Raw genomic sequence first — 17331 nt, 5'->3', positions numbered from 1 at the left:
TGTTCTGTGGTGGTGTGGTGTGTGTACGAGTAGTATTCATTTGTTCTCACCCGTAAGCCTCCGCCCGGCTGGGGGCAGTGGACAGTGCTGTTATGTGTAGTGCTGTAGTGTCTCTGTAGTCTATAGTGTGTCTGTGTGTGTGTGTGTGTACGAGTAGTATTTCATTTGTTCTCACCCGTAAGCCTCACGCCCGGCGGCTGGGGGCAGTGGACAGTGCTGTTATGTGTAGTGCTGTAGTGTCTCTGTGTAGTCTATAGTGGTCTGTGTGTGGTGTGTGGTGGGATTTTTCATTTGTTCTCACCAGTAAGCCTCACGCCCGGCGGCTGGGGCAGTGGACAATGATGTGTAGTGCTGGTAACTATAGTGCGTCCCTGTGTGTGATGTGTGTGTAGTGTTTCATTTGTTCTCACCAGTAAGCCTCACGCCCGGCGGCTGGGGTGCATGCTGATGTGTAGTGCTATGTCGTAGTCTATAGTGTGTCTCTGTGTGTGAGTGTGTGGTGTGTTTCATTTGTTCTCACCAGTAAGCCTCACGCCAGCGGCTGGGGGCAGTGGACAGTGCTTATTAGTAGTGCTGGTACTATAGTGTGTCTCCTGTGTGTGAGTGTGTGTGGTGTTTTCATTTGTTCTCACCAGTAAGCCTCACGCCAGGGCTGGGGGCAGTGGACAGTGCTATTATGTGTAGTGCTGTAATGTCTCTGTAGTGGTCTATAGTGTTCCTGTGTTTGGTGTGTGTAGTGTTTCTTTGTTCTCACCAGTAAGCCTCACGCCCGGCGGCTGGGGGCAGTGGACAGATCCCCGCCGTTCGGTGCCGAACGAGGCCGAGTAGATGGCCACTCGGTGCTGGTCGCAGTAGATGGGTCGCCGCTGGCCCTGACACACCACCACCTTTGTCCGGAACTCGGCTGCGGAGAAACATGGCGTGTGGCGTCACACATAGGCTCAGAATCGTGTCTCGTGGCACATTGCAAAGCTATTCAAAATGCGATTTCGTCATCAAAGTATTTCTTTCATTGATAAACGGAAGTCTATAAGTAATCGGGTTCAACAAAAAAACTCACATTTCAGCAATAATCATAACAAACTCCTGAAATGGCAAGAGTAATAAACCTTTTGTCTTATAAAATAATGGATTTGTCACCGGGAGAAAATTACGTAACACAATATCAGATTCAAAACAAGTGTGCTCGAATATTGCGCCAGCACCATAAAAGCACCAACAATACTAAGCACAGGATATGGGCACACATCCCGTTTGAATCCCGCGAATTAAGCCGTCAAAGCCGAGGCCATTTGGAGCGTCGATGCCGCCGCTGCCCGGCGCACTCCGCAGTCCCCGTGTCACCTAACGGCGTGTTTTGCGCTGCGCACCGCGTCACCGTTTAGGCGCGTGTGAGTGCGGGCAGATGCCGCCATCCGGAAGCGCTAAAAATAACAGCTCATTAGGCGGCCCCGGGGTGCCCAGCTTTTTCCGCTCGACTGAGACGAACCCACGCGATGATGGTTTGGTTGGAATACCAAAATTCCGTAAATATTCACCATTAACTGCACACCTACGCCTAATTGCCTACATACATGCACGCCTAGCATTTATATGGTATAATGTATCCCTGCATGGAATTTATCACGTATCAAATTCATTCAAGTCTTATCAAGCTCGGATTTCGTACCTTATCACGTAGATCAAATACCGACTAGGCTGAAACCGATCCCCATCGCGTTGTCTGGTGGCGCTCGATCTTTCGCTGCGGAGCTAGTGGGCTGTGTCCATTGCTAGGATTGCGATATTAGCCAAGATGGGACGTCCTAGATGGCTAGAGCATGTGCCGGCTCTCACTAAAATGGCCGCTCCTCGAGACCAAATGGAATGTCGGTGTCCAAGATCGACAGCGGAATCAAAGGGATACAAGGCTTAAGCTGTCGTTAACTACCCGCAACATCGGAAATACGTCATCTAACGGCATCTGAAGAGCTTTAACTTTCGTCTCTTTTGGTCCTGGAAATCGAAGAACTTCGCCAGAAAATGAGTCCAGCTTAATTGCAGGACTATTCTTACGAAGCGAAGAACGAGTTGAAACGGGCAATGGAAGGAAATTCTCGCATTTTAACACGTTCACTTATTTTTGACACATCCAATCAAAAGTAAGCACATCCAAACCAGCATGGGCATGGGTCCGAGTGATGAATCTATGATCTCAGTGGATCTCGAAGCAAAGTACAGATTGGGATATATGATCCCACCGGATCCGGCGTGAAAAATATATCTTGGATTTATGATATCATATGATCTGACGATAAATTAAGAACATGGATCTATGTTCTGAGTGGATCCCACCATGCACCACATTCATTTGATACCATGCTTTAAAGGGTTTCTATGCCAATAAGTGACACAAAACTATGGATTATGACGTGCGATCACATAAAATCACTAAAACAGAACGTTTGTGAGTTGAAACAAGTGCTTTTTTGGGATATATGTGTTGACAAAAATAAGTGAGGATCTATGATCTCACTGGATCTCAGGCAAAAAATGAGACTCGGATCTGTAATCCCTACGGATCTCTCGATAAATTACAGAGCTGGATCTATGATCCCGTCGGATCCGAGATCAGGATCCGTGGGATCAGATCCCAGATCGATTTTCCCGGATCCATGCACATGTCTGATCCAAACTACTAGTCACCATAGTCCATAGAATCCTCATCATGAGACCAATAGCATATAAGATAATAACTGTCAACACCAATAGTACGATCTCAATGTGCAGGTATATGCCCTGGTGGGCATTGTAACGATATAAAAATTCAACTTCCTAATGCGCCAAATCAACAAGAATATCAGTGGATATGGATTTCGCTACCCTTTCAACTCCAAAGCAGAAGCACGCTCGTTGGGTTAAAGTGGATATGATGCATCTCCTATTTATTCACCGTTTATTTTTCTTTTGTAACTTCAGATGGTTCCCGACGGAGTGAATGTGTAAAATGCAAACAGCAGCTTCCTGTGGATCGGCACTGCTAGTTCCCACGAGCCGACGGACTTTACAAAACATGTTCTACTGCCGGTGGCCGGATGTGCGAGACACGACATATCAACACAGGCGAGTGTTAGAGCACGATAAATGACCGTAACTGAAAACACAGAAAACTCGTGTCGATGGGATGTGAAGGAACTGTTGAGGTAGCACAGCGGCAGTACTCACTCGGTCGGCATTTGTAGGCAACTTCGACGAATTTGCTGATACCCGGCACGGGTCGACCCGAACAGGGCAGCAGAGGTACGCAGCTGACACTGGCGCTTCCCGACGCAGGCGTCAATCACCACCTGTCACATGGGGACTGTCACACTCTGGCAGAGACTGTCATATGACGGCTGTCACAACTGACAGTCTCACAGCCACTGTCACACAGCAGTTAACACAGCCTCGCAGCGGCTATCACATGGTAGCTGTCGCAGTCTCAAAATTGACTGTCATATGACAATCGGCAGCTGTCATAACGGATCTCGCAGCGACTGTCACACCGGAGACATCGCAGCTCTGACACACGACCAGCGCGATGCCGTAAATAAAGGTTAGGCGGTTATATAAACATTTACTTAAAGTTATTTGTTAATCAGCAACGAAAAGGTTCGCCGAAAAACTCCCTTTATGGCAGCTCACGGGTCATAAATTTGACACGATATATAAACTTAAGAGTTTTCGCACACAACTATACACATATGATCCTACATCAATCTTACATTTGACCTATACCTACTGATAGCTCGCCCCCCCCCCCCCCCGTTTACCACTACACCCCCGTTAAACCCCGTAAACCGGCGTCGCCATCCCCTGGCTCACCTTGAGCGCGCTCCTGTCCATGCAATCGGTGTAGTTGAAGCGGCGCATGTCGGCCGCCGATCCGCACAGTGTCGGGTTGGTGGCCAGTCGGCCGTACTGCACCAGCTGGATGGAGACGGTGGTGCCGGCCGGACACTCGAGTCGCAGCAGCTCGCCGTCACAGGAAGCCACCTGGAACGTGCGCAGCGTACCCGACAGCAGCGCTGGAACAGGGGAAACAGGGGGTTAGAGATGGGGAACTAAGGTCACAACATCGACAGTAGAGCCGTCAGCTGAGCCAGGGGAAACATGGGGTTAGAGATGGGGAACTAAGGTCACAATATCGACAGCAGCACTGGAACAGGGGGAACATGTGGGTTAGAGATGGGGAAATAAGCTCAACAATACCGGCAGCAGCACTGAAACACAGAACATGGAGGATAGAGATGAGGAATGACTATAAGACCATATTACCGGCAGCAGCGCTAGGAACACGACACAGAGGTCGATTGGCTGAATCACAATACCGACAAGAGCACTTCAAACGAATATGTACGAGCATGTACGAGTATGATGGTGACTGAGCGATGAGCATGAAGATCGTTGCAAAAAGATTCAGGATACAGTACAGAGTGACATAAGTAAAGATGGAATGTCCAAGTCCCTCTCGTCACACGGTGGAAGCGCGAGAGCCACCTTCCTGAGCTATACGGCACAGCATAACTTCAGGCGTCAGACGCCAGTGCCATCTAGTGACAAGAATGCTACACTGTCGCGGACGGTTCCAGGGAATTTCAGTCTCGCGCATTAACATTTCCAGTAGTACGTGAATCACGTTTGTTCTGGGACCTTTGGCGCGGTGACACCGTTTTCTCCGAGCCATTTGGAAGCTCCGTCCCCTGACGGCTTCGCAACAGGCCAAACTGAGGCGCGGCGAGCGGTGCCAAGTGCGCCAGAGCTCCTCTCTCCCTCCGTCCCTCTCTCTCAGGCTGCTCCTGTCAGGTAACGCAGGCCAGCTGACGAGCGGCCTTCAGGTGACTGTGAGGTAGGCAGCAACACCAGCAGCGACCAGCGTCCCCCACAGCAGGGCAGGGGCCAGCAGTGCAGCACCATAGAGGGCCCGACGGACCACCTGAAGTGGCACCCACTCTCGCTCACAGGCGAGTGAAGGACGACGGTGGACCAGCGGCGGAGCGAACAAAAAAAAAGAATACTGGACCACAATTCAGAAGGCAGAGAAAATGATGGCAAAAATGTTTTATTAATAGGACTGTGGATAAAGAATGTAAACGTGAGTGCGTGTGGATACATAGGAGAGAGAGAGAAGAGAGAGAGGATAGAGGGAGGGAAAAGAGTTGGGGAGAGAGCGGAAGAAGGAAAACGAAAAAAGAAAACATGTTTAATCTAGGGCCACAGGCAGATATCGGCTACAGAATGGGTACTGCATGGACAGAAGGCTTTGGAAAGTGGAGAACTTATGATAAGTTGAGCGAAATATCCCGGTATCTGTAGGCATTCTGGGTCGTTTGGAACAGAGCTCTCGGCTGATGCCGCTCCCCGCCGGGCTAGCTCGCTCAGTTAAAACGTCTCCCTGGTTCAGCTACTGGTCGATGTCGCCCGAACTAGGCCAAGCGACGAGCTTCATCGAAACACCCTCGACGTCGCAGACACCAGATCCAGAGTTCACTTACAGTATTGGCTGTGAAAATAGCCGTGGGAACTTTGAAGCTCTTCCGTAAGGCTGCGTTTTTGAACCGTCGATCGTATTTCCAGCAAATGAAGCCATCAGTATAACAAACGGGATAGATAGGACCCATATTTGAAATGACAACCGATTTTTCGCCCATGCACATCGATTCACGGACTGAAGACGAGCGACGATGCGAGAATGTCATGAGGTCAAGGTAGAGGGCAACAGTTCCTGGCTGTTTGCTTCTCATTCTATATTCTTTGACGTAAGTTGGACGTGAAATCCGAGGATGAGACGTACTACGTAGTTACATATGCCTAGCCTATGATACCTAGATACCCATAGGTATGCTTAGATGAATACATACGCAGTTCGCAAAATAAAAAAGTGTAAATGACGGAGTGCAATTGCTTCAAATTGTGCCCATCAAAGTCCATACAGCAGCATTGAAACTGACTCGGAATCAACGCCCAAAATAAACCACCTGTGGTTACCTGCGCGGTAGAGGCCAAATAATGAACGTGCTTAGGTATTTTATACGAGTGCAGCACTCGGTGCAGGTGCAATACTGCATTACCAATGTTGGCGAAAGGCATATCTATTGCTCCTTTCTATTTAAGATTTTCGCATTTTAATTTATGCTCCTTATATTTAGGTATAAAATGCATCCTACCTATAAACGCCTTAAATTTTACGACTAGAATCAACAATAAAGAATGCCTACTCTGCGTCAATGCTTTCAAAGAGGTAACAAAAGAATTCGTTGGTGCATTTCCGCCGTAGTTCATCTTATCCATATGCAGTAATAATGTTTTATAATCTTTGTTTATACAAGCTTATAACAATTAAATTATGCATGAAAAAATAAAAGCTCGAACCATATAGGAACCTAAAAAAAATAATGTTATTTTTATAACCGAAGCCCTTTTCAGTGGTCTGCTGCTCGCTGACGACGCACTGTTTGCTAACAGGTGCGCCGTCTGTGAACGGGTGCAGTGCCACAGGTGCAGCTGAACACGAGCCGTGAGTGGCGGCCGGTACTGACACTGCCCCTTTCACACGGAGGAGGCCGAACACCTGTCTGCCAGGAGCACCAACAGCTGATCGGCAGAACGCCGCACTGTCCGGCGGCCCGGCACCCGCGCTGCATCAAACAGACTCCACAAACAAGCATACAACGAAGCGTGAGTATGTATGTTACACAACGAACCTGACGCGTGAGTTTGCGTACAAAGCTGAGGGTGGGGAACGGGGGTATACGTGCAGCGCGCATCACAGGGGCTCTGCGTTGGAGTGCGGCAGCCTCTGTCACGGAATCTCTCCCTCGGGCGTAGATAAGCGCCGATGGCAGCGGCCCATCTGATGAGCTCCAGCGGCGCACACACAATGGCTGTGCGTCACCGAATGCGCATCACCAGACAGCGTGCAGTCGTGCACCGAGGGCAGGCCGCCGAGGGTGATGACTAATAGGACCAAGGAGGCTGGAGGGAGAGCCGCCCCGCCCGCCCCGCTGCCCCGCAGCCCCGCTGCCCCCGCTGCGCCGGGGCGCCGCGGAGTTCGGCCAGCTGGCACCCTGGCCCGAGTCGGTAGTTAAGTTCTGGTGATTTCCGCTATAATCCCGCGGTATGCAGACCGAAAGGTATTTGGTTTTCTTAGAGGTGCCCGAGGTGACCTGACCCCGACGGCGGAACGGAGAGGTCGGGACTGCAGCTTTGGTCGGCGATCGGTCCTTTGTTACGGCTCACGGCACGCATCGAGCTGGCATATTGGGTGTAATGAGGACCCACTGAACTGCCTCAGACATTCACCTGTGCTCTCATCCCGTCCCAGTCTGCTAACTCCTCCCACACACTCCCGAGTCCCGTTCTGCTCACTCCGGACTCCCACACACTTCTGCACGCCACAGTTTCCAGCTCTCTGGGGAATGAGCAGAGTGCAGAGCTCACCTCCTCCGAGGGAATTCTTGGTAACGCACACCGAAGCCCGGCGCGAAAAACGGAGGATTACGTAGTTTGTCGGTTCTGGGAAAACATCAAAGAAATCAGTGCTGAAATGTGCTGCTTGGAACATAACGACGGACGCCCGAAATATACCTGGCTCCTTGGGGCGCGTGTCGGAAATGGTGTACCAGTTTCGAGACAGGCACGTGCAGTGCAATCCATCGGCCTTAATTGAACTCCAGGAACATACCCTGATTAAAAGAGGTCTTGGCTTTGCTATATCAATGCCTGCAGTGTACTCGAGTCTCAGTAATGATATTTTACCGTGTTTATTTCGTATCTCAGAAGAGTTATCTTTAAATATCAACCAGGATTTTACATTAAACAGCGTCGGGAAATACCTGCCCCTTAAAATTCACCTCGGAAGACTTTTCGTCTCGTCTGGGTCGTAGGGTCTTTCCATTCCACCGCTCACATATCAAACATTCGGAGCAGAACAAAGACATAATCCCATTCCATAATTGAACGTCAACCGCGTCAGCATGGCTTAGCGTTCTAGCTTTCAGATATCAAAGAAAGCTTCATTTTTGAATTGCCCATTTCTGGGTGCTGCGGCGGTAAGACGTCATAACTGGCATCAATTAGCTCATTTAATTATGGTGCAGCTATTTGTGAACCTCAGCATGGCTGCTCTGTTTCCCTAAGCACATGATCGACGGCTCCTCGACTGGGCCTCCCATCGGGGAGCGGTGCGGAGAGTGGCACCGCGGTGTTTGAGCAAACATCCGACCCGCTCCGAGCGCCCTTGAACCCCCACACCACCACCGGCCGGTGATCCATCCCAAACCGACCCCGGCGCCAAAAACGCAGCTGCGCGCGCGAGCCGCTCCACTGGCTCCACAGGACGGTGTAAACATCGCACCCGTGCTGATAGATGGACAAGTGCCTTCTCACGGATGCGTGTGATGGGATTTAAGGACACGCAAATAGTGAAAGACAGCTTGAGTGAAAGCTTTTAGGAACACTGAGATCACCAAGTCCTTAAACGTTTAAAGCGAAATCATTCAGCGTAAAACAAACTGTGATAATCGCTTGTTCGTTAGGTATTATGTCGTTGTGCACTAAAAGCTTCCTGAGCATTTCACCCCCTCAGCTGAACTTCACAGAAGGGACTGAGCGAGATGATGCTACACGGCTTTTGCAGCGTAAATCTGACCAGTCATTTCTTTTGAATATGAGTCACAACCCCTGCAAACATGACACCACACAGGGAGAATTTACATCCGGAAATATTCAAACCATTAACCATTCAGTTTATGAAGGGCAAATTAGTTACACGAACATGAAGTATCAGTTGGTGAAACCTTCTCCCGGATGAAGCGATTCCGGAAATGGCACAGCAAGTAAGATTCACTAAATGTGTCACAATAACTAGCTCTTTAAGATTTTCTTAGCTGGGTTACGCTAAAGTCATAGTTCATACGCAAAGAGGGCCTGCCCGGGACGAGATAAAATACGGATATCAGATCCCGTCAATCGTCATGTCGAAAGTAACTCTATCCGACAGCAGAAAAGAAGCGTAGCTGCTTCTCGACTGCAAAGTAGCTTCCGGAAGCAATTAAGCCCATCACTCACCCAGCTGGTCCTCTCTGTAGATGCGCTGTGAGGTGACTCCGAGCAGACTCACGGCCAGCCAGCAGAGCCAGTGAAGTCGTGGAGACACAGCCGACCACCGGGGCCCCGGCCCGCCGGAAACCGCCATCGCCAACACGTCACACTGGCGATCGTCAGACACCACAGGACCCTCCGACCGCACTGTCCCACGAGACCCGACTGCACGGGGTGCGGCAGCGCGTCAGCGACTCACAGGTGCACCGACTGGCGGGTATAGCGTGCCACCAAACTAGCACAGTTCACCGGTGGGCGCCTCACGGTCCGCCGTCCCTCTGGGCCACTGGAGCGGCAGCCACCCCTCACGCGACCCCCTCGCAGCACGCACTGGCGGCGGGCCCGCTGGAAGCGGCGTCCGTTCGCAGGGGAGCGGCGGGTGCCCACCATGTGCGTCGATCTTGGCCACATCTGGCGCCTCGGCCGGCCGGCGCCTCGCCGCGCCGCCCCCGCCCCCGCCCGAAATAGGAGCGCCGCCGCGCCGACGACGACGCGGCGCTCGCGCGGCGCACGCTGCCGCTACCTGTTGCGGCTCCAACGGCCGGCGCACGGGGCCGCTGCGGCAGCTCGGCACGGAGCGCACGGGGCGAGCGCCGAGCGGGAGAAGTTAGGCAGTCATGTAGCGGCATGTAGCGTAGCCGATGTTTCTGTGGGGTTTGGCCCGACCGACTGGCTGACTCAGGCTCGCCGGGGGTGGTCCAGCTTTTGATGAGAGGAGCGCCAGGCCGGGCTGCAGCGGACGCGCGCCGCCCGCCCGCGCCTCGACAGCCGTGTCAAAACGGCTCGTTAAAACTACATACACCACAGTGGATTGGCGCTCCAAATGCCACCTCAAATGGAAAAGAGGAGCTGGCGTATTATACATCCAGTGAGCTTGAAATTTCGGCCATATTTCTATGGGCTATTTTTGACGGGTTCTTGTCGGGATGTTAGCTTCATAGCAGAAAATCTGCTACCTAACTATTTGAAGGAGAAGGGGATATACGAGCACTGAAATCGAGCACCACCGAGCCTCCCGGGTGATACATACCTATTGGAAGGTGCCATCCCGCCTATTCGATGACAGGATGGCACCAATCACAAGCAAGGACAGCAATGACGAACGTTGCGCTTCAGGCATTGCGGCAACCGCAAGCCAAAATAGAAATATAATCATAAACTTTCCACAGCCTAAAGTTTAAAAGAGCAACGAGATAGGTATGCAAGTAACGAGCGACTAAGCCTATAAAACAGCTGCGGTAAGTGGGTGGTGGGGGGGGGGGGGCAAAAATGATCAATTTTACAGTATCGGCCCAAACTGCCCAAGTAAACTTTGAATTTTTTTCTGTTTCGTTATTGTTTTCATAGCACTTCACAAATAATATTGGTCGCTCTGTCTATGTAAATGCTATCTTCCAACTGGCAACTTTCCTTGTTCACCAAAAACACACACAGTCTTTCATTGATCTAGCTCACTTCATCTGAAAATTTACTTTGATTTTTCAATCTATATATACTGCCTTAAAAATATCACTTCGCACAAAATATTCCCGGCTTTACATATAAAGGCCTGGCTACACTATGCGTTTTCTGCGTGCGTTTTTTGCGTGTTTGCGTGTTTTGCAGAATATCGTTCAAGAAAAAAAGTTATTATAAATATGACTTCTTTAATATCTGTATAAAAGTTGATAAAACGTGTATATTAATTAAAACTTTATATGAAAAACATATAACAAAAACGTAATGTCGTTTCTTTCTAGAACGATATTCCGCAAATCACGCAAACTCGCAAAAAACGCACGCAGAAAACGCATAGTGTAGCCAGGCCTTAACAAGCAGCAACGCATGTAACGACCACGACGAACTATTCATGCATATTGCATAAGCCGTGTTATTTTATATTGGCCAATGCGATTGCAGACGCTGCAACAGTTGCGCGGCAGAACCCCGCAATATCGGTGTCCGGACAGACTTCAGGACACTTCAGTCCGATATGACTGGTGCCGGCGGGCTGCCGCTCGCCATTGGGGATCCCGGAGCTGTTGACTTCAGTTGAGTTTCAGCACCAGACGAGGCCAGGTTTGTTGGTCACGGATCCGGGGAGACAGTTGGTTCGCTCTGATGGGACAGTTGTTCCGGGTGGCCGCGACACAGTTTTAAACTCGTATAGCTTTTTTGTTAACTCGTTCGGCCATGGCGCTACAGGCCTACAGGCGCGGTTTGGGCCGACAGCTTGCATTGTTTATAGCTGGGACCCGGGACAGTTACACCGTGAGCGTTGGTCGGGCTGCTGTCCCACTTGCTCTAGCCCAGTGGGACAGTTAGTCTCTCCCACTGGGGCAGCTGGCTCTCTCCTCTGGACAGTTGACTCCCAAGCTGACGTTTTCGGCCGCGCTCGGAGGTTCGCCCGACCGACACCTAAAGCGGATAGGTCGGCACTGGTAGCCCGGCACCGCCAGTGCAGTGTTTCACTATCCGGACGGGGGCCAACCGCCATCCCCCTCGTCATCGCGGCCTCTAAAAGTTTACCGTGCGGCTGAGGCGTTGTTCGAAAGAGGGCGCCGGGCTCACCGGCGCGGCGGAGCGGAGAGACGGCACCACAGCAGCCCTGCTGACATTCGGGATCCTTTTGGCTGCCTCTCAGGCGTGCCAAGGCCGGCACGTCGTGCCTATTGGCAAGGCATCCGGCCAGGGATAATGGTCAAACTAATGGCCGGTGCAAACCTGCTGAAACTTAAATTAACGACGCCACCGATTATTTTATGCTCGGGCGTAATCGTTTGGGTGACATTTGCTCTGAGGAGTATGCCACCATAAATATACCGCTTACGCGTGTGCATATTTCCCGGCGTCGCGTCGCACCCCTGCGCTCTTCCGAGACCCACGCATGCCTGACATCGTTCCTGCATACCGGGCACGCCCGAGACGGTCCACAAGGGGAGGGAACGCCGAGCATTTGGCGCGCTGCCCCACTATGAAATAGTGTTTGGCTCCGAGAAGGACCGTGTCGGTCGACAACACCAGCAGTCTCGTGACAAACGTCAGCGGTGCTGGCCGGGGGAGCGGCCTGGAAATAGCCACCCGAGATCCAATCACGTGACCAGTGGGGGCGACTGTCCCAAAGGAGGGAGGGGGAGGGCGGTCACGCGCGTAACGTCCCAGTCAGAAGACGAAGGATGCCATGTGACGTCAGAAGACATTGCCGAAGGCTTGATAGGTGGTAAATCTGCAATTTATGTTCGGTGGATCGTCCTGCCCTGGAATTGCATAAACTAAAAAAAAAATGGTGACCAAAGCTTCACTTATGAAGTGCGGCATTGAAAAGGGCTGAGCATCAGGAAAAAAATATGGTCGGTAAAATCGGCAATTGGGCAAAATACCGTCGCCTGTGGCATCCGAACTGAAACAAAGCAGCTAAGCGTCATGCCAACAGTTATGCACTAAATTCATACGTTTTAAGTGTTCCCCGATGTAGACGCGAATAGTCTACAAAACTATACATTTCAGTTTTTAATTGATTGCTTAAAAAGATACTCAATTAATTACATGCTTAAGACAACTCAGCACAAAGCCCCAGAACCAGAGGAAATAACGTAATTCCTATTTTAATAAATACATTTATTAGCATTCAATAATGTCCTGCCTAGAGATAATCGACTCAGGCCCATACTGGTCGCCTGAACCTTGCCCTGAACCACATTCTGGACAAGTTTACTGATATTTGGCAGAAAGATCCAATGTTTTAAGGTAAAACGGCATCATCAACCAAAGCCACATCAAAATAAAATCAAATGTTGAGTGCTAATATGCGCAAGTCACGAGCAAAATTGACTGTGGTTTGTGTAGTGCTTGGCATTATCCTCGCCAATAAAGTCGTTGCCACGCTCTGGAGCCGCCATCATTATCATCATCGTCCGCGGATAAACCGGGGATATACGACGGCGTTAGCTGATCCGGCACATATGGCCGAGGACCGAGGTGAGGGGGGGGGGGCACAGCTGGACGGAGGGTGAGCGGGCAGCGGTCCCCCGACCCGGCAGTGACCGGCCACCTGTTGACCGTCACCCCTGGCCCCCCTGACTCTCCCTCTCGGCTCCCCTCGACTCCCCGCTGGCAGGAGTCGCTGCCGACCGGCTCCCTCCTCACCGCCTCACTAATACGCGGCGAAAAAAAATGGTGGCGACTGGCTCAGCAATTTGCACTGTAGTTTCATGGGAAAATCGTATACGTAGAAAGAACTTAGTACAACCTAGCCAGTAAAAATGAATAGTTTCAGCCAAAGATAAAACACCAAAGCAGTCTTGTGTCTTGCTGCCAAGTTTCGGTTCAACTGCATCACCTGCCGCTACCCCTGCGGTCGGTGGTGGCCGATTTCTGTTATTTCCCCGTCTGCGGAGCCGGTGGTGGCCGTTTTCTGTTATTTCCCCGACTGCGAAGCCGGTGGTGGCCGTTTTCTGTTATTTCCTCTGACTGCGGAGCCGGTGGTGGCCGTTTTCTGTTATTTCCCCGTCTGCGGAGCTGGTGGTGGCCGTTTTCTGTTATTTCCCCGTCTGCGGAGCCGGAGCCGGTGGCGGCGCGGCGCCGCGCGGCGGCTGACGGCCCGGTGTCGGATGACGCCCAGGGCCGGCTCTGTCGGTCGGCTGCCGGTGACGCCGCGGCTGATGGACTGTGACCGACGGCGGGCCCCGTCGCCAGGACCGGCCTCGCCAGAGGAAATCTGCCGTGAGATTGGCGAGGGGGAGGAGGCGGGGGACGCCGCTCCACGCACCGTGTTCCTCCCCTCCCTCCCCGCGCGGTGCTCACTCCCACAACCGACACCGGAGAACCGGCAGCAAGGGAGATTGTTGAAAAGAGCGGGCTTAGCAGCTTTGTTGGCCGCTTGAAAGTAATCTACGTGATTTGCGCTATTGCCCCCGGAAATGAAGCAAGGGTGGCAGCGGTGAGGTAAATTTCCGGTGCAGTAACACTAATGTTTTAATAGGAGGCGGTGGTGTTTCTTCTCGTTGGCAACGAAAACTGATTGATGATCATGTTTCTAAGAAACAAACAAGGTGGTTTCTTGTTGCTTCATGGGTGCGATGAGCACTGAAGTTTTCTAACTGGGCGATTCAAAATTAAATTATAGCGATGCTAGCTCGTTATACCAAGCCGTCACATTCCTGTTCATGCCAAAAGCGCAGCTATCTGCCCTTCAGGCAAAATTACCCAAGAATTTTTATTAGAAGGCTTATGCAGAGAGCGTGGCCCGAGGTGAACCGCAGGTCAACGGCCGCCATGCTGTCAGCGGCTCTGACATGCCACGGAACACATACAGGCGCCCCCTGTTCTGTTTGTTGACCTGACCCTTCACTGGGGCACACCGCCACCCGTCCAACACAAACAACAGAGACAGCAATAAATCTATTGTTGTTTCGATCCTTTGACCTGTAAAATGTGTTTGTGCTGGCAATTGTTATTTGTAGGCACAACATATTACGATACGCATTAATTTGCATCTTCTTCGTGAATGAAACTCGCATTGACGTTTCCGAGCTTCAAAATTTTGCAAAAAAAAAGAAGAAACATTTCAAAAAGATTGATATCGAAATTATGATTTATATGAGCTTATATTTATATTTAACTAATGACGAAATATTTATATCTCCGCGAATGGTAACGGTTCAAGTCAGCCATGGTTCTCGGCTGCAAATACTCACTTTTCCTCATTGCTGTTTCCCTATATTTAGCTATACCTAGGACAAGCCCAACATCTCGCCATGCCCTCCGACACCGTCGGATTATCCAACCAGTCGGATGTGGCTCCCCTTCCGGTGCTAATCCCCCATTAGACACAGCCGAACCCCCTCTTCCTCACCTCCGGTCCTAATTACCTCCTCGGTCACACGGTACGTACTGGTCGACTGTGATCGGTATATGAGACCGGTAGTCCTCTGACATCGGTGAGCTATAGTAACTCTGCTTAAGGTCTCGCTGTGTGCATACTCTACAACGGTCCGGCAATGTTTTTTACGACATTTCTCTTAAATTGCCGTAGATAATGGCACACAGATGATTGTTTCTCAGCACAAGACTGAAGCCCAACTGAGATTCAACGGCGCGATGGTAGCCGCGCTTTGCGCGTATCTACCAATATTCCAACATTCCCGCAGCCTTAGAAACACCAACACCACTGTCAGCTATGCCCGGCTGGTGCGATTCATCAGGTGATGGACGTGTCGACCGTCGCCGCCCCCGCCCGGTCGCTCGGTCGCCGAGGTGGTCGCCTGACCGATCGGTCGGTGACCGACGCGCTCGCCGCTGACCGCCGACCATCTGTCGGAGCTGTCGACGCGTGCGTCCCGCCCCGCCGCGGAGGTGACGACGCGACCCGGGGACGCCCTCTCAGACGGGGAGCGGAGCTAGCCGAGGGGTCGGCGGACGCGAGGGAGGCGCTCAGCCACCGCGGGAGACGGCAGCGCCACCCTCCCACAGCGGCCGGGGACGGAAACTCAGGTTGGCAATGATGCCGCAGAGCATCATTGCCGTTCAGCTCAACGTTCAGCGGCTGAGCGCTGATATGCCAGATTCAGGATACGAACTTGAGGGTCCTGTATAAAAATATGTACAGATGCATATAGCTACGCTGAAAGCGACAGGCATTGCTACTGTTTTATGAATCGCCTGGCCCTGGGTCAACCTCCTCATTCATTTCCCGTTTTCTAGCAGGACGGAGATCGGTCATCGATAACCAGTCAAGTTTTCTAAATACAATGTCAGGGAGGTCTGCGTTCCGCGGCCGCTACAGGCGCTACTCATACAGAAGCAGTCAGAGCTGTCTCGGAGCACTTTTGGGCCGTTAGCTTTGCACCAGTCATGCGTAAAACAAGTCGTTGTCGGTTGTTTCTGAGCCGCTGTTTGATATGTCAGCCAGAACTCCTCGAACCGACGAAAAGGTGTATTTCTTAGGCATAAGTACCCAACAAAAATTAATAGGCGTTTTGGAAAAATAGGTCTTTCAATAGGAACATTTCAAGCGATACCTACTTTGCTATGCATGTATTAAACCTGTCAGCTTTACATTTCGCACAAACTTCACTAATCTAGCATGACACCCAACGCGCTGCAGCGTGTCGCTTGGTATTAGGACAGACGGACAGTCGGCCGGGTCGAGACGTACCGGATGCGCAGCGCTGCCTAATATCCAAAGCTTTGAATATAGAGTGCGGCGGTCGTACCCGGAGCCCGCTCCGGACCACGTATCACTGAGGTGTGTGACGGGCCGGCTGGCGAAAACGGCACGGTTCACGGAGCTCCATCTCCGAACTATCGATTAGCGTGGCCAGTTTTGCATACGGAAGGAGCTCAGAATTCGACAAAAGAATCCGAACCTTTCGGGAGAAATTCTGGCAACTTGGCAGAATTCAACATTCTACACTCTGCACTCTAAATTCCAGGGTCGCTTTCCGCCTTCGATGCGTTTTTTTTTTTTTTTGTAAACGCTTCTTGTTTTCATGTCCGCATTTTCCCTTGGCACTGTCAACGTGCTTTGACAGCAGTTCATGTTGACAGCTTATCAAACATCATTCTGACGTGGAACTATTACGAGTATCCTAAAATGAATCTAGTTAAGAGGCCTCTTTTTCCTCTACTTCCAATCTGTTCCTAATAAACAGGTACATATAAATGTCTGCCACTCTGCCCGTCTGTTGTCTAATCTTCGCTTTGTTTGCAATACCGTTCATATTTCCAAAACCTCACATCTTCTTCACCTTAAGAGTGGATGTCACTCGCATGGTGATACCGAAATGGTATCACATAACTGGCCACTTATCTCAAGGCCCATCATGTCATCCCCAAGTAGACCAGTGATGAGCCGATAACCGCGTGACGGAAAACGCCATCGCTGGCCGCACTGTGCTCACTCCAGAGAGGCTCGGCGTAGTAATGAGTAATCACGTACATACGTCAGCGCATGACGCAGCCAGGGATCGCGCCGCAGCACTCTGCGCGGAAAGACGCGTCGCGACATCATTGCGCACCGGATCGGAGAGGATCATTTCACGCTCCGTCGCTGGGCATTATGTCATGGTAAAACGCCGTCGCCAGCGTCGGTCCGCGCCGGCCCACATAACTCTGGTCCCGCCGGTCGGCGGCAGTCGGACCGTCTATTTCAGAGCGGGCTCAGTCGTCAATCGCTCCCCTATCGACCTAGAGCGGGGACGGCCGGCCGGCCCGTATCGCCCCGTCTCCTCT

The 17331-nt window shown here is 51.4% G+C and overlaps 1 protein-coding gene across 1 annotated transcript in view; it reads right to left on the bottom strand.

Annotated features, from left to right (window-relative positions):
* Positions 1-754: 754 nt before the first annotated feature.
* Positions 755-17331, bottom strand: part of LOC122372066 (protein eva-1 homolog C-like) — a gene marked incomplete at its 3' end in the record, with an annotated part of 30157 nt that continues 13580 nt past the window's right edge. Inside the window, exons 3-5 of the mRNA XM_043348929.1 lie at positions 3844-4046; positions 3254-3326; positions 755-904 (exon numbers count right to left, since the gene is read on the bottom strand). Coding sequence (XP_043204864.1) covers positions 755-904; positions 3254-3326; positions 3844-4046 — 426 coding nt within the window. The remainder of the gene's footprint in view (positions 905-3253; positions 3327-3843; positions 4047-17331) is intronic.

The sequence above is a fragment of the Amphibalanus amphitrite genome, unplaced genomic scaffold, assembly GCF_019059575.1.
Source record: "Amphibalanus amphitrite isolate SeventyFive unplaced genomic scaffold, NRLGWU_Aamphi_draft 001311F_arrow, whole genome shotgun sequence".
Classification (NCBI taxonomy): domain Eukaryota; kingdom Metazoa; phylum Arthropoda; class Thecostraca; order Balanomorpha; family Balanidae; genus Amphibalanus; species Amphibalanus amphitrite.
The sequence above is the reverse complement of the archived record's forward strand: the minus strand, read 5'-3'. Positions and strand labels throughout refer to the sequence as shown.